Source organism: Chaetodon auriga, chromosome 10, assembly GCF_051107435.1.
Source record: "Chaetodon auriga isolate fChaAug3 chromosome 10, fChaAug3.hap1, whole genome shotgun sequence".
NCBI lineage: Eukaryota > Metazoa > Chordata > Actinopteri > Chaetodontiformes > Chaetodontidae > Chaetodon > Chaetodon auriga.
This window is the reverse complement of record NC_135083.1, coordinates 22,813,141-22,835,853: the sequence shown is the minus strand read 5'-3', so window position 1 is coordinate 22,835,853 and position 22,713 is coordinate 22,813,141. Positions and strand designations below refer to the sequence as shown.

Sequence of the window (22,713 nt, the reverse complement as noted above, 5' to 3'; positions counted from 1 at the left end):
CAGATAAAGACAGTAAATAACTTGTTTATTTAAGGACAAACCGGCTGACCGATCACTCTTTTGTGGTCACATGTTGTAGAATACCCTCAAGGCATATCCCTGCGGCTCTGACCACACCCCCAGCCCAATGGCAAGCCGGGCTCCTCTGGAAGCTAAAGCTGTGTGGCACACCTCGGCTGCCCGTCTCACTGCTGTGGCCGTCAGTGTCAGAGAGGGACACAGCATCGCCTTCCTCGGAGACTCCAGAGGGACTCTGCACAAGGTAGCACATCCAATGTGCTCTCATACATGCTTTTATTTTTGTGCCAGTTTCTGTAATCCGTTGAGCCTGCCCAAACATGCTCTATTTGGAGGGCAGGGAGACGCCCTGGACACATCACCAACACATCACAGGGATAACAAAGATCTGTGTACCATGGAAATATTTAGACCATTTCGCAATTTCCTATTAAGGCAGTTCACCTAATTTTCCATTCGAGACAATCATAAAAGTAGGGCTTACTTAATACTTTGATCCTTTGCAGTCGTGCCTTTGTGGCTCTTACAGCCTGCTCCTTCTAAGGATGTCTATGAATCATTTCCCAGCAAAGCAAACACACCTTACACTGCATAAAACATTTGCAAACAATCTGAGGCATTTTCTGTGCCAGTTCCCATATCCCTCTACATTGCTGTGCAACTACAGCCTGGAAGATTCCAGTCATTCCGCCATTTGAAGTTTTCCCAACATACACAGACGAGCATACCACCATGATCCCATGCATAATACGTTTGCTTTTTGTTCTGTGGACTGCAGTGTGTGATTGTTGGAGACTGGAACGTGATTCATATTTGAGCTAATGTTTCAAAGAACTTAGGTTTTTGGAAAACTAGTGGAATTTATTTCCCGAGGAACTTTGTCTGTTAAAGTCTACTCTTTACAGTGTTGTCCAAAAAGTAATGTGTTTTTCCACCTTCAGAACATCTGCACACATCTGATAGTTACATGTAGGGATTGAGATAAGAGGATTGTAGACATAACTCTGCTGTGAGGCATTTGAGGAGTTGTTCTGGTCTTGTAGGTCTGTTGCTTTGTATGTGTACGTGTGTGTTTGATGTGTGTGTGAAAAAGAGAGCGAGACACAGAGTCAGACATACAGTAGTGCTTTTAGGTGGCAGATCAAAGCAGCACTCCATGTAGCCATCGAAAGTAAGCTATTGTAACAGGATTATCGTATCACAGCAGGACAAATTCCACAGCATCCATATACAGGACTGTGTCTGTGTGTGTGTGTGTGTGTGTGTGTGTGTGTGTGTGTGTGTGGCTACTTTTGGGGACACATTTCAGACTGAAGTCCAGTTAATTGGAGATTGCTGGTGCAACTAGGGACAAAAGCTGTGCCTCAAACTGGAAAACATCTTATTCTTGGATCAGTGAGTGGGGTTAGGTCAATGTTAGGTTTAGGGTAAGATTAGGGTTCGGGTTAGGGTGAGAGTAGTGTCTAGGATTAGAGTAAGTCTTTAGGAAATGAATGTAAATCTACGTAACTTTCTAAAAAGTGACCTAACTAAGTGTGTGAGTGTGTGTGCTTATGTATGTCTGTGTGAAATGGCGCCCCCAGAAATTTTCATAGTGATGGTCAGATGGGGCCAGTGAGTGAAACTCTTGCCTCCCCCTCGGTGGCACACGGGTGTGGGGTGTGTGTGTGGGGGGGGGGGGGCGGAGTGTCAGCCAGTGGCAGACGGTCAAAGTGTCTGGCTGACAGCATTTGTTATTTTCTTTTACATTAACTATTATGAAAAATATATGTTATTGATTTAAAGAAATAGTACCTAAAGTAAAATATTGTGCATACTCAGAAGCATATTATGCATATGCAATTTGCGCGGGGGGGCAACGGTTGTATCAGGGTGACCGGCCACCCCTGACCGTGCCAGTGCTTACACCAGTGTATTATTATACCAGTCTAACTGGGGACACAATTAGTGCCACCAACTGGATTTCAGTGCAGTTACAGTCAATCCACAGAAGTGCACTGTGGGAGTTAGAAAATGCTTTGGAATAGTTCAACATTTTGGAATGTGCAGTATGCATATTCACTTTCTTGCAGACACTTAAATGAGAAGATAACACACTCAAAATAGGAATATGATACCACATGCATATGCGCTTATTATGAAGCTAAAGCCAGGAGATGATTAGCTTAGTTTAGCACAAGGACTGGAAGCAGGGTGAAACAGCGAGCATAACTCTGTCCAGTCCTCCTACCAGCATCCAGTCTTGGTGTTAAACTATTTCTTGGCACAGAGATTTATTGGAGTGTTATTGTCACAGTGGGGGTGCCAGGCAACTGGCAGAGACTTGTGGTTTTTACAGTTTGGTTTTTGTATTGATTCATCAAACAAGATATGACATGTTTAGCAGTTAGCTGCTGAGGTACTAGTAGGCACGTTTTTGACCTTTTACTGTACCACGCTATCTGTTTCACCCTGCTGAAAGTCTGAGCTAAGCTAACCATCTCCTGGCTTTAGCTTCATATTAGGGTGCAGAGGAGAAAGTGGTGTTGATCTTCTCATCTAAGTCTTGGTAAGAAAGCAAATAAGTGTATTTCCCAAAATGTTGAACTATTGGTTTAAGGTCAGGGTTGGCCTGTAATGTAAATCACTGCATCTGAAAGTTCATCTTCCCATTTGTCTGCACAGCTTTGTCTCCCTTACACGTGTAGAACAGACTGCATTTTCAATACAGCATCATATTCTCTATAAAATATGACGTGCAAAATGACAGACTGCTTAAATGTTAAAAGTCACCACGCATTACAGAGCTGCTTCTCATGCCATTATACAGTATGTTGAGTGCATTCTCTTAATGGGACAACTGAGTCTCCACTCTGTTCACAGTGATCAAGTGAGAGCCTTATGGAGAGAGGCATGAAAACCTCTGCTAATCTCATTAACATGAGGTAACATGAGAGTTTGAAGGCCTGGGAATCACTTAAGCCAGAGGTGTCTTCCTGTGCTTCATATTAGATTTGACTGTGCCGTAATCTCATTCATGGCCACTTCTGCTGCGATTCTGCACAAGTGTGATTTGATTTGTGTTTTGAGTTGCTGAAGAAGATACTCCTTTTGCATTATTTTCTTTTTTCATTTTAGTCTTGCAGGAAGGAATGTACCACTTTTCTCTAAAAATGCTTGTCTGTAGATTAAGTCTTTTCTGGTGTATTTTTTCAGGTGTATCTGGGCCAAGATGGCCAGGTGGAGGTATATGCCAACATGACGATCCAGCCCAACTCACCCATTAACAGTGACCTTTTACTGGACCACAATGGAGCACACATCTACGTAATGACCAAAACTACTGTAAGTCTAAAGAGGTGGTAACGCAGTTTGGGACGTGGAAGCGGCAGATTTTCTGTTTGTACACAGTATGGAATCCAGCAGATTAGGTTACCCAGAAAGCTTTCGCAGGTTTCATGTGTTTTACCTCCGAACTACTCAACATGCATAAACAGCCGCGGCCTCTGTCATTCAAACACTCGCCCAGATGTCTCTGTACACGAGACGCAACATGGCCTATCATTCATCGTCAGACAATTCATCACTTGTCAGAGTTTGTCAGGCTTTGATACTTCCTCAAGCTGCGTCTCTCTCACAGATAAAGAGGATAAAACAATAAGAGGCAAAGAGCACAAGAGAAAACAGAGAGGCCAGCTGGCTGCTTGGGTCAAAGGTCACTAACCCCACTGCGATGGGTACAACAGTCAGCAGGAGGTGTGAGGTCAGACATAACAATGGTATTGATCAGAGAAAGTGGCCTCCATTGTGTTGGCACACTCCCTACAGCGTGTCTGTGTGGGCAGCCGTAGATGCTGATAAATGGATATGGGAAACTGAGAGTCTATGCATTGAAAGGCTTGTCTCACTTCTGGACCACGGAAAGCCCTCATCCCAGTGCAGAGCTGCAGCCTCAAGTTATATTTAATCTACATATCTAGACCCACGTCAGTCTGAAGACAAGCACTGCAGTTGACACAAAGAGTGTCACAAGCAGACTGACGTTTCGTTTCTTGGGGTCTAAAACATTTTTAAGTGCGGGCAAAGACAATGAATCAAAGACAATGAAGCTCTGATTTTTTGGCTAATGCCGACTGAAGTGAAAGAGGCAAAAGGTAAGAGGATGTAATACTGTGAAATCACCTGCAGCACTCATTACTAACTGAAAGAAAAAACCTTCAACTTTGTTAATTTAGGAGTTGAAAGTTGTTTGGAAAATCCAGTAAGACTTTAATTCTCAAGATAACTTTGAAGCTCAACAGACTCAAGCAGTGTTAGCATATCTAGGTAGCTGAATAGCTGTGAGCTACTATAAAATGATATAGAAATCAGGAACATCAGGACTTGTAGCATACCCCTGGTATCCACCCTCAATCATCTATTATTTTCAGGTGGAGAAGCGTCCAGTGGCAGAATGTGGAGATCACCTGGACTGTCAGTCCTGTCTGTCTGCCAAAGACCCCTACTGTGGCTGGTGTGTCCTGGAGGGACGGTGAGTCAGTGTGCATGTGTTTTTTAAAAAAGGAAGGTAATGGTGGGACTACAGCGAATGCTCTGTTGCATCCTGGTCTGTTTTCTCTTTTCTCGCCTCTCTTACTTCTCTCTGCGGTATTTCAGGTGTGGTCAGCGCTGGGAGTGCCAGCGAGGGTCTGAGCAGGGCCAGTGGCTGTGGAGCTTTAACCACACACAGCAGTGCCTCGGTATCCAGCACCTCAGCCTCTACAACATCAGCCGTGGGGAGAAAACTGATGTAATTCAGGGGCAAGAGGGAACAGATGGGAGCAATGCACAATGATGGCCTACTGTGTGCCTGTTGCAGTCTGTCTGGTCCATTTCTGACATTCCTTTCCCATTGTGTCTCCCTCCCTCAGATTACAGTGTCAGTTGAGGGTCTCCCCAGTCTGGGTAAAGGAGAGGCCTACTCCTGCTTCTTCCAGGACACAGAAAGTCCTGCCTCACTCACAAACACTGGTGTGATATGTTCCACCCCCGATGCCAGCAGTCTGCCCCCCATCAGCCATGGAGATGGTGAGCGTCTTTGTATTTGCACAGCAATCAGTCAACTTTTTTAGTATATACAAACATGCAAAAGCAGCATGCAGCATGCAGCAAGGACCAAGGCTCATTTTTTAAACCTTTACTGTGAGTCAGAATTCAACACTGCAATGCTCGTGAGAATGAGCTCACGTAATTTCAAACTGACCGACACTGGCAACTGCTTTGTCCTGATGCAGAGTTTGTGATGGTGACCCTGTCACTGCGTTTCATAAACGTGACCGTGGTCGAGACAGAATTCACCTTCTACAACTGCAGCTTGGTCCAGCAGCTCTCTGGACGCAGGCCGTGAGTACACACACACACACACACACACACACACACACACTACCAAGGCCTTTTCAGCTTGTAACCTCTGAAAAAAAGCCTGTTTAACATGGGACGTCTCTGGTTAGATGTTGTGCATCACTAAAGCCACACATAGGTCTGACAGATACAAGAGGGGGGGTTGCAGCTGAAGTAATGTCATTCTGTGTTATAGTTCAGCAAGTATGAATATCAAGGGGAAACTACAGAGTAAATGCGAGGAAGTGCAAGCAAACTGCAAAGTAGAGCTAATACAGCATTAGATCGTCTGACAGTGCAGGATTATTTCTAACACTTTTATTGTCACCTAATTGCCTTCTTGATGTGTTTTGTTGCTCTGCCTTTCCTCCTGCTGTGTGCTCGGCTAGATGCCAGGGGTGTGTTAGCAGTCGCTGGGGGTGTAACTGGTGTATCCACCAGCATGTCTGCACACACAAACACACCTGCAGCCAAGGAGTCACCATCTACAACCAAAACGTGAGTCCACAGGAAGGCTTTGGATTGCGTTGAGAACTGTTTGAATGCAACGAAATTCCAGGGGTATATACACTCAGTTGCCAGTTTATTAGGTACACCTCGCTAAACTACTGCAGTCTGAAACAACAGTCCTGCAGTAAGTTCACCTTCTTGAATGTTAGAACGTCTGAAACACTTCTCATTGTACACAATCCAGCCTCCTTCATCAAGGCAGGATTCATTTCAGGACAACTGGACTGAATTAGTTTCAGCCATAAACTGGCAGCTAAGTGTATACATTGTAGTTAAGGGAAAGGAGGCTTGTTGTGCCGAGCGTTGATCATACTGCACTGTGCACCATGCTGCACATATCAGCCTGTGTGTGTGCTGTCCGTTGGCTGTGCTCGGTGTGTTTCTCTGTTGGTTCTCTGTTTGTCTTTTTGGTCCAGTTTTTGCCATGAACCTTTTTTTAATGTCACTCTTAAGTTGCTTCTTAATGTGTCTGCAGACCCATTTGTTTTATCCTAATTTTGTCTTCCCCCGCCTTTTTTCTTTCTTTCCTTGCTTGTTCACCTGTGCTACTCCATCGTCAAGTTCAAACCTCCAACACCCACCATCCCACCACCCACCAGAAAACTGACCCCTTTACCTCCCACTGTCCGGGCTGCTACAACAACACCCACAACCGCAACAACACAGCCACCACCCACAGTGACACCTACCCCCAATACAGCAGCTGGCCCTTCAACTACCACCACCGTGACACCACCCACCACCCCTAATGCTGAATCCACCTCACCCCTTTCCTCGGCCAAAACTTCACCCTTTGCCAGGATCTTCACCCAAGCTGCTACCATTCACACTGATGTCACCACCACAGGCGGGCCCCCGTCTGACATGGAGGAAGTGACAGAGGGACTTAGTGGCTCTACAAGAGGTTTTTCAGCGGATGAGGACACTGAAACCTGGAATGACACTGCCGAAGCTCCCCACGCCACATTACGCAGCACCACTAGTGGCCAGGTAGACTCTGACCTGAGATTTGTAGAGCCGTCTGGTGAAGCAGTGGGCTCTTCCTCTGAAGTAAGCTCAACCACCTCCAGCGAAGTGGCCCTTTTCATAGATCTTCCTGTCAGTCACAATAAGGAGGCCCTTCCTCTAGCCGACCCTGAAGAGACTGACTCACCTCTGTGGTTGAATGAGTGGGAGAAGACCGACGTGGACTCTGCAACAGGTTCATCTGTTGCAGGCGCCAGCGAAAAGTCGTTCATCTATACACAAGCACCTGATACAATTATTGACCCCAACTCTGAATCTGCAGCAAACTACCAATCAGATTCTTCGACTGACTCTTATTTTCTGGTGAGTGTGCAGAGGCCACGTGTGCAGCTACCATGAGAAACTGCTTCAAGGAAATGTTGAACGTTTTGCGAAATATTATTTTGAGATTGTTTGCCGAGGTTGGATTAGAAGAACCGCTCCAGTCTTTAAGTTAAGATAAGCTAACCATGCCCCGGCTGTAGTTTCATACCACACCATCTTGGTGTTTCACGTTTGACCAAAAAAGCAAATTAGCACATTTCCCAAACTGTTCCTTTAAAAATGCTGCATAACTAACCCAGGAAGATCTCAGAGTTAATCCGCAGTCAGTATATGACCACACGGTCGACACTCTCCTGCAGTGAGGCGTGCTGAATACGACACTTGTATTGCAGTTATCTTTATTAGCTCTCCTGTCAATAAAAGCCAAATGACTGACACAAAATCAATGTAGACGTGAGGATGGAACAGAGAAATTCAAGGCACGACAGGTCTTATTGACTCGTCTACCCTGTCCTCTCCATTTCTGTTCACTTCATCGAATGTAAGCTGCAGATAATTTGAAATATGTTTCACCGATCCATGACGTGAGTTTTCTACTGCAAGTGAATGAACCCCTGATCATGGCATCATTTCTTTATCTCCCTTGTATGTCTGATGTTTCATTCCTGTGGTGGGCTTTTGTGTTGGTGGTTGACTAGTTTTTTTTTTTTTTTTTTTTTTTTTTTTTTAAAGTTTCATGTTTCATTTATTCTTCTAGAGAGTTTACCTTTCTTTTCTGGGATCTAAGTCCTTAGTTAGATGATTTTCATACACTGTACAACCAACAGTATGTGGACTATCTCAGCTTGTTAAATTTCTTTGCAGAGGCATATCTAGGCTTGCTGGATGGGAGGGGAAATGCCCAGATTTGGAGGAATGTTGGTCTTTTGGTTCCAGTCAAGGAAATCACAACAGTTCCATGAAACTCTTCTCATGTTGTAGCATGACACTGCCACCATGCACAGTGTCTGTGCAAAATTTGATAAGCTCAAGGTGGAACAAGTTGAGTGACCTGTGCAGAGACCTGATCTGAACAGCAGGTGTAATTGCGTAACAGCAGCACCTCACCCTCGCGTCACTTGTTCCAGCAGATGTTCAAACATGGTGTGGAAGTCTGTCTCAGACAAGAGAGCTTTTAACTGTATGTTCATACATCTAAATGCCCATCAGTCAGGAAGTGACTTGTTCACTTGTCCACATAATGTCTGCCATTTTGACCAGAATCTAGCAGAAACTGCATTTAAATATATTTCTCATTGTAATGGTTAATAATGTTTCACCAGGAATGTCCGTGTGTGGAGAGAGTTCAGGATTCCTCTCTCCTCCCTGTCAATGTGGAGAGGAAAGTCACTCTGGTGGGTCAACACCTGAACCTGTTTCAGGTAAGGGAAACATCCACAGGTTCAACAGCCCCTTGTCTTAGTCAAGCAAGACTACATTAAACTAATATTCATCAAGGTTATTCACATGATCATTGAACTTGAAATTATATCCACCATCCAGCTTCATCTAAAGGGTTCAAAGCTGGGGTTTGTTGCATGTCATTGACAGTAAGGGAGTCTTAAAGTGTCTTCACAGAGATCCAGAGATGAGATGTGGGTACACTGTCTGTTTCAGTTTATAGGGATTCGAAGTCTATGAAAAGACCAGTGTGTAGGATTTAGTGGCACCACCCTCCCTTACCAAGTGTGTAGGAGAACATATGTTGACCACAATAAACGCTCAAGGGCTGTGGTGAAGTCAGTGTTTGGTTTGTCTGCTCTGGGCTACTGTAGAAACGTGGCTGTGCAGTGCAGCTGACTCACTCCCTCTGTAGATATAAAGAGTTCATTCTAAAGTGATGAAAACACAAAGGTTTTTATTTTTACTGATTATCCATTAATGAAAACGTACTTAATATTCTATTCCATTTCTGCCAGTAGATCCCCCTAAATCCTGCACACAGGGCCTTGAAAAGCAGTAGAAAAAGCTTTTTGATGTCTGCTGTGGTTTAGGATCGATTCTCACTCTTAAACAAAGAGGGCTTCATTATGGCGAGACTTTCAGTGGATTGTTTTTTCTTCCTGATATTGAAATTGTGCGGCTTTTGCAGTGACGCCATGGTACTGTGACAGTGACAATAACAGTCAGTACCACCTACCATACCCCTACTGATGTAGGTGAAAATGAGCTTATCTTGTGATGTGTTTGTGTGTGTGCTTAAATGTGTGCTTAATATGTGGTGTGTACATTTAGGATGAGAATTTGGACTACGAGTGTGTGTTGGACATTGAGAATCGGTCAGTGGTGGTGGATGCCTCCGTGGAGCCTGATGCCACACAGCAATCAGTCTTCTTTATCACCTGCCAAGCCCACCAGGTCAGAAAATATCTCAAAGTGGTGATTTGTGTTGATGTGTTGAACTTTCAGTGCACACTCCTCAAGTCTGGAAAAAATAGTGTCTTGCCCTTTTTAAGCCCCTGAAAGTATTTATCTGCAACATTAAATATTCCTGACTAAATAAGCAACAATCAGTGAAAGTTTGAAAAAAAAAGAAGCATCTTTAGTTATTTTGTATTAAAAACACAGCTGATCTGCAACTTCAGTGGCGGGATTGGTTTGATCTGACTTAATTAAGACTTCACTGTTGGTCTACTCCAGTTCTTGCAGTGTGGACACAATAAAAAACAAACAAACAAACAAACAAACAAAAACGGGGGAGTCCTTAGAACTATGAGGAAGTTCTTCCAGTCAGAAAATGCCTGTACTGTAGTTTGCTGCACCGCTGTGCAGCAGCAGTACAAGACTTTTATTTTTAGAAATTTCTCTGTCTCAATCTGATGGAATAAACCCAATAAATCCACCTGGTACCTTTCAGAGCAACTGTAAATCATTATAAATGAACAAAAATAAAGGTCACAACCAACAGTAATAAAGCAGAAGCATGCCATATGAACAAAAATCAATAAACTGCCGTCTCCTCATGATGTGCTCTGTGTGTTTACATCAGCGTTTCTCATTCGCTCTCATAACCAGATAATTCGACGCATACTGTCACTGCTCCGCACATGAGCGTGCATAACATGAGCTCATATGTCAGATCACTGGTAGAGCTTACGCTACATTGACTGTTTATGCTGTTCTCGATTCAGTATGCCTACTCAGCCTTGATGGAGGAATACGCAGCCATGATCAACGTGAGGAGAAAAAACAACTTCCACATTGACAGCGCTGAGGATCTGTATGGTGAGGGCTGCTCACAGTGTGTGTCTCTGTCAGTGAGACCCACATGCATGTGTGTGTGCAGACGTTTGGTAGTGTGTACATATGTGTTGTTTGGCATTAAAATAATGTCACAGGCTTCTGTTTGTCCGCCTCGTTTCAGTGACTCTGTTCAACTGCTCGGTGGGACGGTCGGACTGCAGCCGATGTCGCACTGCCGACCCCAAGTACGGCTGTGTTTGGTGTGGTGGTGCAGCAAGCTCTCGCTGTGTGTACCAGGACTCCTGCACTGATCAGGTCCAACACACCTGTCCTGCACCCGTCATTCACTTTGTAAGAATTTCATACCCTCTTTTGAGCACTTTCTAAAGATTTTCTTTGCCCTTTCTTTGCAGTTAAATGTTCAAATCATTATTTGGTGTCTTAAATTGACAAGCCACTTATTTTCTTGTTATTACATATTCAATAGCATTTAGTTGTTGTAATTTCCCAGCCTGTTAATTTGTTTGTGAATGCTGTTTGTGTTAATTGGCCATTTTCCACCTTGATCATAAGCCAACAGCAGAGATATAACGGGAAATGAGAGGAGAGATATGCTCCCATGATGCCAGTGGTTATTACCCCTCAGTTTGTATTCAGTCAAACAGGATCATATCAAACCATACACCCAGTCATAAATCAAACTGAGCCATGAGCTGAGTTATTACATGCTTACTCGACATCCAGTTTCCTGTCATGCTGTCATGGTGTCTCAGGCATCATGTATCAGAACAAGGCAGGATATACATGTCACACGTTGTGTTTCAGTTGGACCCAGTTTCCGGTCCTGTCGAGGGAGGGACAGTCGTGACTATTTCAGGCTCGAACCTCGGCCAGAGGGCGGAAGACATCCAGAACTCTGTCACAGTCGCTGGGGTCCCCTGCAGTGTCATCCACAGCAGATATGAAGTCTCCTCAAGGCAAGTCATCGGCACACCGGAAGCCGAACACCTTCTTTTAAAATTGACCTTTTTTCCCGTCTTTGCAAATTGTGACACTCTCATATCTTCATCCTGTAGGATCGTGTGCGAGACCACAAGCAGTGGAGGAGAGAAGAGCGGCCAGGCCTCAGTTAAAGTGAGGGGAGGGGGACTCGGACTGTCTGCTCAGATATTCAGTTTCCAAGTAAGTGCAGCAGCAGTCCGTATGCTTACATGCACACAGAAACCAGGTTACTCAGAGAAATCTGGGAACCTTGGTCATCAAATCACAGTTCTCTCCTTCCCTCAACCTTAGATTTGTTCGTCAGCTTGTCCTCACAGCACCAATATGCCTGAATTTTGCATCATGGTTTTGCAGTTTTAACTCTACACCCCCAACATTGTTTCCATTTTCAGACTTGTAATCTTCAGACCCAACTGACTCAAACTCGAGCCACATCACTTGAGGCAACTTATCAGACAGCGTGCAGCTCCCTCTGGAGCCACAAAAAACAAGTGCTTCAAGTAAAGCTGTGCCTTAAATCAGGTTACTACAGAATCAAACTGCAACCTGCTTGCTTAAGTGCATGAAATTCAACTGAATCTCTACAGGAAGTCCTGCCACGCCCACAGCAAGCCAGCCTTGGCAGGATTTTGTAATTATGCTGAAGCAAGTAAAGGAGCATTTAAAAAACAAAGACATCTCAGGGGCATTTTCACACCCAGTTCACAAGCAGCAGTTACTTTGAATTCGTGCATGTTTCCCCTGAGTTCGCTTCAGTTGTTCATATGAGAGCACAGTAATGGGTGGTGGGTGTGGACCAAAACAGACGCATCAGGACCTCTCTGAGAGGGGGAGTCTCTTGGTATTTTTCTAAGCTAATCCTGAAATGCCTTCTTTGGAGAACGGGATGCAAATGTGATCCGTCAGCGATCGAATACGACTTCAGGAAGCATCAACAACGATCGGTCGTAACAGTCCTCATGGCTGTTTAATGTCGGTGTTTGTTTATCCATGAAAGAGAAAGTGCTTTGGAAGCAACAGCTCCCTGCTCCCAGCTTTTGCTCATTAAGCTTCACTTGAAACTGGGCCTTGTAAAATTTAAGTCAACCACCGCTATGCAATAAAGTACGAGCATGTTTCCACATTTTCACTACAGTAAAAGGATTGTAGGTTCGACAGCAGCCTTAATTAATTGGACCGAGTGACAAGCAAATTAATTGTTATAGTATCTGAGAGTGAGGCAGCCTTGTAGTGTTTCCCAGAATGCCCCGCTGTCTCTTTTATCTTCCCAATAAATCACCTGCTCAGTATCGGATTATTGATCATGCGTTTTTCCTCTCTGTGCATCTTTGCATCTCATCCTTTATCTTTCTTCTTCTCCTTGTCTCCCCATCACCAGGATCCCATACTAAGCAGCATCTTCCCCCAAAGAGGGCCCAAGGCGGGGGGCTCCTCCCTCACCATCATAGGCAGGAGACTGAGGACTGGACACCCAAGTGAGGTCAGCGTCCTGATCGGAGGAGTGCCATGTATGGTGTAAGTGTCTCTAAGTGACAATGAATTAAGACTCTACATTTTAAAGTTAAGAGCTTTAAACAGTCCGTCTCTTTGTGCGAGCAGACTGAGTTTTACGTAACTTTAACATGTTTCTGTTCAGGCTGAACATCCAGGAGGATCAGATCAGCTGCCTGACCCGAGGCAGCAACAGAACTGGAGAACACGGCATCACTGTGCGGTTTGGTGGGGCAGAACGCCACCTACAGGGGTTGGTGTATCATTACACCCCCAACCCCAACATCACAATGGCTGCTCCGTCTAAAAGCTTTCTCAGGTGGTTATCAGTCTCAACAGAGCCATCTTGACATTGGTGTATTTCCAATCTATTGTATATGTATTAGAATTTAAGCATGTGCATGATGTACATTGTGTAATTGTGATGGTGACTCTGTTTTCTGAGAGCACGCCCTGCTCTGCCTTCAGCCTGTGCTGTGGATACCGTCAGAGGTTAAGGCAGACATTAGGCAGTAATCCATCTTAAGACGTAAATTGAAAGATGATGTTTGTTTGTCCTGATCTGCATCTTGTGGGTGTTTCTAAAGAAGAAGCTGAACTATTTTTAGCCTATATTTACAAATGGCCAGGAAGTCCCTGCTTGTGCTTGTGCTCAGGTGTTTGAGCGTGTGTAGCGTAGTGTAATAGCTCAGGATCCTGATTTGTTTGTTGAAAATGAACGAAGTCTGTGGGTCCTTTGGAATCATAGAAGTCCTTACGATCCATGACTGTGATTCTCGCAAAGCCACAGTATTTTTAAGAAGGGAGGGGGCGTCTGCTCAGTCCCAACCAAAAGTCCATTCTGTTCATCTTAGCACTGAAGGAAATGAAACAAAGTTCTCCAAAACAAAGTGAATATATAGTAAGCAAATCACTTCAGATTCAAAAAAGATTTCCGGTTGTTTTAGTATTTTTCACATTTTTTACTGGCATCTCTGTTCCTGTGTCTTTAACTAAAGAGGTTGTGAGCATAGACACCAAAGTTATCCAGCTGTCCCTCACATGGAGAGCTGCTGTGCTCCACACTCACAGTTAAGCTAAAGGCTGCTGTCTGTTTTCCTCAGCGGCCTCATGTTTGTCCTGATTAATGGCTCACAGCAGCTCCAGTCCAGTGTGATGTGATTGAAGCAGCCAGTAATATTTAAGAAGGCCGTGGCATTGTTGTCTGTTGCAGGGTTTTAAAAAATCTCCCACAATTCGATTTCATGGTTCATTCAGTCACATGTTTTATGATGTATAGCTTTCCCCTTGAGGGGTAACTGCCCTCTGCAGTTCCACAAATGTCTCCCCTACAGCATAAAATACTTCCTGTTGTGCTCCTCTGCTTTCCAGACACACTCAAAACCGTCCGGCATCAGACTGTCTGCATCGCATTAACTGCCGCTGTGTGCATGTGTACATCTGTAGTCTTAGTAATACTCCACTAAATTAAAAGGTTGCAGTGACACAAAGTGTTTTTAATCTTAACATGAAATCTAATGATCGCTCAAACCGCTCTTTTCTGCTTTTCCTCTACTTTCCCCTGCAGCGGAGGCAGAATCATCAGAGTCTCTGGACAGAATCTGGATGTGGTCCAAGAACCGAAAATGAGGGTCACCCTAAGTCCTCCCGATACTCTCCCCCCGAGGAGGAGAAGGAGCATGGATAGGAGGAGTGAAGGAAGCCTGAAGGGAGGACAGGACCATCAGGGTCCACTGAAGAGATGGAGGAGGATCGTCCCAGAGACAGACTGTCCAGAGGGTACACTCTGTCATTTCAAACAGGTACCTTTCTGTGTACTGTATGTAAACATTTAAAGTGAACAAATTATTGAAAACTCAGCACGGAGAGATGATCGTTCCTGTGCTCTCCTCCAGTACGAGTCTCAGTGCACAGTGAACAGCTCCTCCCTCATCTCCTGTCCAACCCCGGCGGTGGGTCCAGAGGCCAGGAGGGCCAGGGTCAAAGTCCATTTCCTGTTGGACAGCCTCCACTTTGACTTCAGCACTGTGGGGAGTGAAGCCTTCAGCTATGAACCCAACCCTCAGCTCTACCCGCTGAACCAGAATGACCCCAGCAAACCCTACCACCACAAACCTGGCAGCATCATCTCTGTTGAGGTGGGTGCCGCAAACCTTCAAAGAAACACGTTGCCCCAGTGTGTGAGTCAGTTTTCACGCTTGAGAACAGCTTTGAAAACTAACTGCAGCTACACAACACTGAAATTTCCCACATATGCAGCAAATAATGCAGTTTAACACAGCTGTATACAACTTTCCCTCCAGGGAGAAAACCTGGATCTAGCCATCTACAAGCATGAGGTTGAGGCTCGGATAGGGGAGGGGGTGTGTTCAGTGAAGACCCTGACCCACAACCACTTATACTGTGAACCGCCAGCCCAGCAGCCCTCAGTCACAGCCAACAACAAACCGGACGGCGTAGACAATCTGCCTGAGTTCACAGTGAGTACATGTTACTGAGAACCTGGAGTTCACATTCAGTCCACATTCAGTCTGAGCAACCTGCAGACCAGGACTCTGGTGAGGTGAAATGGGTGGAGAGTTAGGATTTAAGAGCGAGCAGCATGTGATTGCACACTAAACTGTCTCTTTCATTGTATAAAAGGTCTGTAATTGTGTTTTCCAGGTGAGAATGGGGAATCTGAACTTCTCTCTGGGCAGAGTGCAGTACGACAGCCAGGCCCAGTCTACCTTTCCTCTGGAGGCCCAGGTGGGAGTTGGGGTGGGAGCGTCCATAGTGGCTCTCATTGTGCTCATCATAGTACTCATATACAGGTAAACACGTACAGCTCTCAGTTATTTCACTGCAGTTTGTTCAATAACTTGTGCTGCTTTATGTCTTTACCTGAATGTTGTCTGTGTAACCTTGTTGTTTGTCAGGAGGAAGAGCAAACAGGCCATGAGGGACTATAAGAAGGTGCAGATCCAGCTGGAGAACCTGGAGACCAGTGTGAGAGATCGCTGTAAGAAGGAGTTCACAGGTATGATCCAGACCTTCTGTTACTGACTGCAGCTCAATCGCTGTCCCAAAATAAGGAAGATGCACAAACTGATTCCTTCATTCCCTTCATGTCCTCCAGACCTGATGACAGAGATGATGGACATGTCCAGTGATTTGGTGGGTTCAGGGATTCCCTTCCTGGATTACAGAGCATACGCCGAGCGCATTTTCTTCCCAGGCCACCAGGAGTCACCACTGAGACGAGACCTGGATGTTCCTGAGAGCCGAAGGCAGACTGTGGAGCAAGGGCTGGTTCAGCTGTCCAATCTGCTCAACAGTAAACTGTTTCTCACCAAGGTCAGCCAGCAGGGTCATGCTTTTTATTCTCAACTGAAGCAGCTTTTTAAATAAAGGGTCTGTTTGACGGAATATCAGTTATATTTGGATTCACTCAGGAGCTATTTCCAGCCAGATTCCACCCTGGGAACACTTTGTCACTGTTATTTTTAGTGCAGAAACTGTAATACTTTTTCCAGAACACATCTTCACATCTTCTCATTCCCATTGTCCCTCCAGTTTATTCACACTCTGGAGGTCCAGCGGACATTCTCCCCGAGGGACCGGGCCTATGTGGCCTCTCTGCTGACTGTAGCCCTGCACGGTAAACTGGAGTACTTCACAGACATCCTGAAGACGCTGCTTAACGATCTAGTGGAACAGTATGTGGCCAAGAACCCCAAACTGATGCTCAGGAGGTGAGGGTGAAGTCATCTTCAGCACTGGCTCGCTGTAGTTTGTCCACCCATAAACTGTTTGCTCATATGTGTGCTTTTCCTCTTCCAGAACGGAATCGGTGGTTGAGAAGCTTTTGACAAACTGGATGTCCATCTGTCTGTTCACCTTTCTGAGGGTATGAACACTAGTATTTTACACCTGATCAGAGACCAGTGCATGAAGTGAAAAGTAGATTATTGGTTCACCAGGTCTAAAGTAATAAATACAGAGTGCTTACACCTGGTACTCTGTATGGAAAATATGGTGAAAATAAACATTGTTATTATTATCATACAGAAGATAATCAGGAAAGAAGCAGCTACTTTGCAGCTATATAATAAGTAACCTCCTCTCCACAAGTTTGAGAGTGTCAGTAGCAGATTTCCACAGTTTTTGGCTTTGGACCCCTTATAATGAAGCAAAGTCTATTTATGAACCCATCACAGATTGTGGCTTTGCTGTGGACAAAAGATGTTCAAGCAAACAGGGATTTTTCTTTTCAAAGGGTTTCATTTGAAGGATTTGAACTCTCAAAGAGGTGAAAGTATGTCAAAAGAAAAAAAAAGCCAAACTCAAACATGTTTGTGTGATGTAACAAATAGATTTTTTCTTTCATATCACTTTATTCTTCTACTGACCTCGTATGTTTATCTTGGGACCCCTTTGTGGGCCCCCAGGCCGAGGTTGAAAACCATTGCTACAGTTATAGTAGTCCGAATAAATCATGCAACTTTGTTGTTGCAGTTTTTCCACAAGAATCAATAAAGTGAATATTTTTTAATACACAAACTGTTAAGTTAGAAAATTAGCATTTAAATCATGTGTCACAAATGGAAACTCGAGCTCATCATCATGGCCTCGTCCACAGTACAAGTAAAGGAGACCGCTTGGACAGGACATTGACTCTTAAATTAGATTCCGTCGTGTTAGGACGTTGTTGACCTTCCATCTTTATGCCTGGCCAGGAATCAGCGGGAGAGTCGTTCTACATGCTGTTCAGAGCAATAAAGCACCAGGTGGACAAGGGACCTGTGGACGCCGTGACAGGAAAAGCCAAGTACACACTGAATGACAACCGGCTGCTGCGCGAGGATGTGGAGTACCGCACGCTGGTTAGAGCGCGCTCCCATTCAATATGCAGTATATTAACAAGGAAGGGTTGATGTGGTAGCAGTGTTAGAGTCAAGACAGTACAATCGAGGAAATCCATCGTCTGTATTACTGAAAAGATGATTTTTTTTCCTTCCTCCTTCCTTCTTCTGTTTATCCTGAACATATTTGAAATGTAAAATGTATGTTTTGTGTGTTTTGAAGAACATACTTTACATTGAGTCACATCAAGCAGAGGTCAAATACATACAAATAATAGACAGTTAACTTCTAATTTATTCATTATATTTATTTATTGTCTAAATTGCTAAAATTACACAGACGCGTTTTAGTCAAACACACACTCAGTCAGTTCCCCACAGTCTGAAATTCTGCAAAGTGGTTTCACAATACCTCCACTCAGCCCTCCTGTTCATCTGTCCAGACCCTCAACGTCGTGATGCCAGCTGCAGCTGCCAGCGGAGGCACTACTACACAGACGGTGCCAGCCAAAGTCCTGGACTGTGACACCATCACCCAAGTGAAGGAGAAGCTTGTGGAACAAACCTGGAAGGGAACCTCCTTTTCCCAGAGGCCGCACGTTGACTCATTACACCTTGGTGAGTCCAGTTTATTTCACAGCATCACGCCTCTGCTTAGCATCTGACTGCAGTGATGAGTGGGCTGCTGGTCATATGGAGCAGTTGATCACTTGTGAGCAAGTTTCTGTTTTGACTGAATATTCCAGCATAGAGGATTTCTACAGTGGTAGCTGTGGAGGCTACGCATCAACATTTAATCCTGCTTTAGAACTGCAGGTCATCGTGTTGTTAGTACAGCAGAATTAGAGACTTCAAATGCAAACAGTTCAATCTTTCCATCAGAGAATTACCAGGCAAGACGAAAGGAGATGAAAACCTAAATTGTCTGTGGGATTTGAACACTTGTCATGTCTCTGCTGTAGTGTCACTGAAATTCAAGACAGCTCAAGCTTACGTCAGAATTTTCTCTCCAGAGTGGCGTGCAGGTGTTGCAGGTCACCTGATCCTATCAGATGAGGACCTGACGTCGGTGGTACAAGGCTCATGGAAGCGCCTTAACACACTGCAACACTACAAGGTCAGTGCAAGTCACACAAATGCTAACACACACACACACACACACACACACACACACACACACACATACATACATATCAAACATGCATTGCAGAACGCAGCTATTAAAGCAATAAAAAATCTTCTTATTGTTTAAGACAGTTCTTTCCCAAAGTGTGAAAGTTGTGATACAACTGTGCAACGCAGGTCCCCGATGGAGCGACTGTGGCCCTCGTCCCCAGGAACACCAAACATCACCTGCAGGACAGCCATGATTACATGCCTGGAGAAAGTGAGTCTCGTGCATTTTATTGTGGATTGTACACTCACACGTGAAAAGGAACTTCTATTGACATCCCATAATACAGACTAACTGTAAACACGATAGGCCAGAAACACAGAGCTTGAATAGTTTTTCGTTCAGAATTCAGTGAGGTTGCGATGCTAAAGAAGAGACAGGAATACGAGGAGCTGAAGTTAGAGACCGTCTTAAAAGTCCATGCAAAATGGCCAAGAGAGCTTTTATTTTACATTTATTTGGGCCTCCTCCCATTATATATGCAGTGTTGAAAGAAAAAAACAGTAATATTGCCTCACACACCTCACATTCTATTTCCACTGCTCATATTCAGCCAAACAATTAGCAGTAACACAGCTTTTATTTCAACTCAGTCTTACATTCACCCTTGTTTTTGTTTTGAAGGTATAAATCAGTAAAACACACATCAGGCTTTATTATTTGATCTACTTGAGTACATTGTCAAAAGATTATGTCATTTAGTATTTATTACGAGCAGCCTAACAAATACATATGTACTGCATGAGTCGGAGCAGTAGAAAGCAATTTAACACATGAAAAAAATCAGTCTATGTTTTTTAACAATTGCACCCGAACACACACTCACACCCATGTCGTTTATGTGTACAGAAGCAGCTGTATCCAGATGTAACTACTGTATATGTATATATGTGACCTGACAAGCTGAAGAGTCTGAATGACCAGGGGAGGGCGCTGTTTGGCTGTGTATACATATGTTGCACTGGGAAGCTGAGAGTCAGTAATAAAAGTAGTGGTAAAACAGCAGAAAAATGGGCGACACCAAGCCAACAGAAATATATTAATACAATTGTTGTCCCCTCCTACCAGAGACCCCTATGCTGGACGATGGAGAGGAGGGAGGAGTGAGGCTTTGGCATCTGGTGAAGGCCAGCGAGGAGTCTGAGCTGCCCAAGCACAGGAGAGGTAGTCTGAGGGAGAGGGGTGGCGAAAGGGCCAAGGCCATCCCAGAGATCTACCTCACACGACTGCTCTCCATGAAGGTAACGCTGATGGTCTAAGTGGTATCCGTCAAGGTGGCGCTCACTCACTCACTCACTCACTCATATCTGAAACGGTCATGCATGCTTACCTGTACCACACTTCTTAGATGACTGCGTTCTTCTCATGAAATAAAAAAAGTGTGTTACAAGGCCACAATATTCAACTCTGTGTTGCCTCCAGGCAGCAAAATAGACAAGTGGACACGTTTAGTTGTTCTGTTGTTCCTCCAAAAAAGTATGCAATTAGTCTTCTTCTACTTTTTCATAATCTTCTGTACTTAACACCAGCTAGCTAACACTGCATGTAACTTCCAAGAGGCTGTCGCACCATAGAGACCAACAGAGGTGGTCTTCTTGCATGGCAAGTAAAACCTCTAAATTGGCTAATTGGGTGTGAACATGGAGGCCTTCATGACTACTTTGTGCTCTTTACGGCTTATATTTTCACAAAGAAACCATTATTAGTCTCCATCCAGTGGGAGTTGATATTATTTCAAACATATGACACTGTATTGTCATCTTTTCTGCTTGAAAGCACATTAAACACATTTTTATCTGCATGGTGTACACATTGCAGTGGGCCTTCAAGTAAAATGTGCAGTATATTTCATACCAAAAGCGGTGTTGAGTTGATTTCCCACGTGGCTCCTCTGTCCAGTTGCAGAATGGTTAAAGGGGAACTTCAGCAATCTATTGTTGTACTTCCATAATCATAACACTAATGGAGATGATGATGACACTGGATGTGGTGTGTGTTTGGATGGATGTAGCTGCAGAGTGGTGTGTGTTTGCATGTAGAGGGAAGAGGAAAACAGCAGTAGCAAAGTCATAATCAGTGTTACGGCAGACAGCAGTGATGAGAGTCAACAGAGGACCCAGTGTGAGCTTGAGATTTGCGTAAACATCTGGTTTATTTATCAGCGTCGCTCTCTCTGCTCTGTCTCAGGGAACACTGCAGAAGTTTGTGGATGATCTATTCACTGCGATCCTCAGCACCAGCCGTCCTGTGCCGCTGGCTGTCAAATACTTTTTCGACTTGTTGGATGAGCAAGCTCTGCAGCACAACATCACGGACCCGGAGACCATCCACATCTGGAAGACCAACAGGTAACTGGCCATCAGCAGGGGCAGCTTCTCACAGAAGGTCTGGATGTTAGAGACAGAGCTGGAAGCCAGAAACGAATCACAGGCCAAAGTTCTAAACACGCTTCAAGGGGAATTTCATCCGACGGCTTAAGAACATCTTGTGTCAGCAAAGCCTGCCCACACACAACATATGGACAGCAGCTGATGGAATGATTTTACTATGAGCAGATGTCATGAACCTTTTATTAGAGGGTTGTTTAGGTCCCTCTCACGAAGAAGAAGAATCAAATACCAGTGACTGACTGCATGTTGTGGTTTTCTGGTGTTCACCAATGGTTGTAATCTGAATAGAAGGTTCACTGAAGCATCTCTTCACCTCTGATAAATACATGTGGCGTCTTGATATACATTATAATCAATGGATCGCTATTAACATGTGCATGGACCTTCTTGCCTTGCTGAACAGTTTGCCACTGCGGTTCTGGATCAATATCCTGAAGAACCCACAGTTCATCTTCGACGTGCAGACCTCAGACCACGTGGATGCTGTGCTGTCCGTCATTGCCCAGACCTTTATGGATTCCTGCACCATCGCTGACCACAAACTGGGACGGGTGAGCTCATCACTTTAAGGCACTGCCCGTATTATTATCCGCTAGTAAACAAATCAAAGACACCATACCAGCACTACAGAGTGGACTATTACTGCACTGTACTTCACAGTAATACAATAGCATGACTACATACAATACAGTCACATCAGTTCTCTATATGTGGATGGATAAGGGAAGTGATAGTTAATCACATTGTAAATAACATATAGTATCTAGCAACAAATATTGCTACAGATTGGGATTTGTGTGCAAAGCTAACATGAATCATCTTGTACTCAGACAGCAGCTCTAATGAGCCATCAAACTGTAATTTGTACCGGATGCATAGTTTAATCAGCAAAGCTGTGTCTTACCTGTCTTGTGTGATATTCAGTACATGTTTCTCCATTTGCCTTGCTTGCACAGGACTCTCCAATCAACAAGTTGCTGTATGCCAGAGACATCCCACGCTACAAACAGATGGTGGAGAGGTAAGAATATGGCAGCCATTTGCCCCGCTGACCCCCAGGCATAAAAAACACTGGAAGAGAGAGCAGGGAGGGAAGGAGGGAGAGAGTGAGGTCGAGGACAATCTGTCAGTGGCAGACAGAGGGTAGACTGAGCCCGCCAGGCTTCCATGCATGGATTGTCTGAGAGCAGACTGCTGCACTTACTACTGGCACATTAAACCGTACACATGACACTGGTGATGTATTAAAGCTTCGCTGGACGAGGTTATCATGTAACAAACATGCCTGTTTTATAAGCCTCATCGGTCTTGTCTAAATGAAGATGGGTAACTGCTGCAGAAAATAAAGCTCTATGCTCTCTCTCTACATATTTTGACAGTGCACATCTTTTCAGGATGGTAAACATGATTTGTT

At 44.5% G+C, this 22,713-nt stretch overlaps 1 protein-coding gene across 2 annotated transcripts in view; it reads left to right on the top strand.

The window, feature by feature from the left end:
- plxnb1a (plexin b1a) overlaps window positions 1-22,713 on the top strand; it is a 61,814-nt gene that overhangs the window by 34,331 nt on the left and 4,770 nt on the right. The window contains exons 4-35 of one of the 2 annotated variants that reach the window (XM_076741616.1): window positions 80-262; window positions 3,214-3,342; window positions 4,428-4,528; window positions 4,654-4,786; window positions 4,908-5,064; window positions 5,271-5,379; window positions 5,766-5,874; window positions 6,448-7,215; window positions 8,499-8,597; window positions 9,451-9,573; window positions 10,347-10,440; window positions 10,580-10,749; window positions 11,224-11,375; window positions 11,475-11,580; window positions 12,779-12,915; window positions 13,037-13,210; window positions 14,459-14,693; window positions 14,787-15,029; window positions 15,195-15,371; window positions 15,556-15,704; window positions 15,810-15,910; window positions 16,010-16,227; window positions 16,447-16,625; window positions 16,714-16,780; window positions 17,610-17,756; window positions 18,179-18,353; window positions 18,749-18,852; window positions 19,038-19,122; window positions 19,978-20,150; window positions 21,097-21,257; window positions 21,703-21,850; window positions 22,256-22,320. In XM_076741616.1, coding sequence (XP_076597731.1) covers window positions 80-262; window positions 3,214-3,342; window positions 4,428-4,528; window positions 4,654-4,786; window positions 4,908-5,064; window positions 5,271-5,379; window positions 5,766-5,874; window positions 6,448-7,215; window positions 8,499-8,597; window positions 9,451-9,573; window positions 10,347-10,440; window positions 10,580-10,749; window positions 11,224-11,375; window positions 11,475-11,580; window positions 12,779-12,915; window positions 13,037-13,210; window positions 14,459-14,693; window positions 14,787-15,029; window positions 15,195-15,371; window positions 15,556-15,704; window positions 15,810-15,910; window positions 16,010-16,227; window positions 16,447-16,625; window positions 16,714-16,780; window positions 17,610-17,756; window positions 18,179-18,353; window positions 18,749-18,852; window positions 19,038-19,122; window positions 19,978-20,150; window positions 21,097-21,257; window positions 21,703-21,850; window positions 22,256-22,320 — 5,171 coding nt within the window. The remainder of the gene's footprint in view (window positions 1-79; window positions 263-3,213; window positions 3,343-4,427; window positions 4,529-4,653; window positions 4,787-4,907; window positions 5,065-5,270; window positions 5,380-5,765; window positions 5,875-6,447; window positions 7,216-8,498; window positions 8,598-9,450; window positions 9,574-10,346; window positions 10,441-10,579; window positions 10,750-11,223; window positions 11,376-11,474; window positions 11,581-12,778; window positions 12,916-13,036; window positions 13,211-14,458; window positions 14,694-14,786; window positions 15,030-15,194; window positions 15,372-15,555; window positions 15,705-15,809; window positions 15,911-16,009; window positions 16,228-16,446; window positions 16,626-16,713; window positions 16,781-17,609; window positions 17,757-18,178; window positions 18,354-18,748; window positions 18,853-19,037; window positions 19,123-19,977; window positions 20,151-21,096; window positions 21,258-21,702; window positions 21,851-22,255; window positions 22,321-22,713) is intronic. The other variant, XM_076741617.1, reaches the window with a different exon arrangement.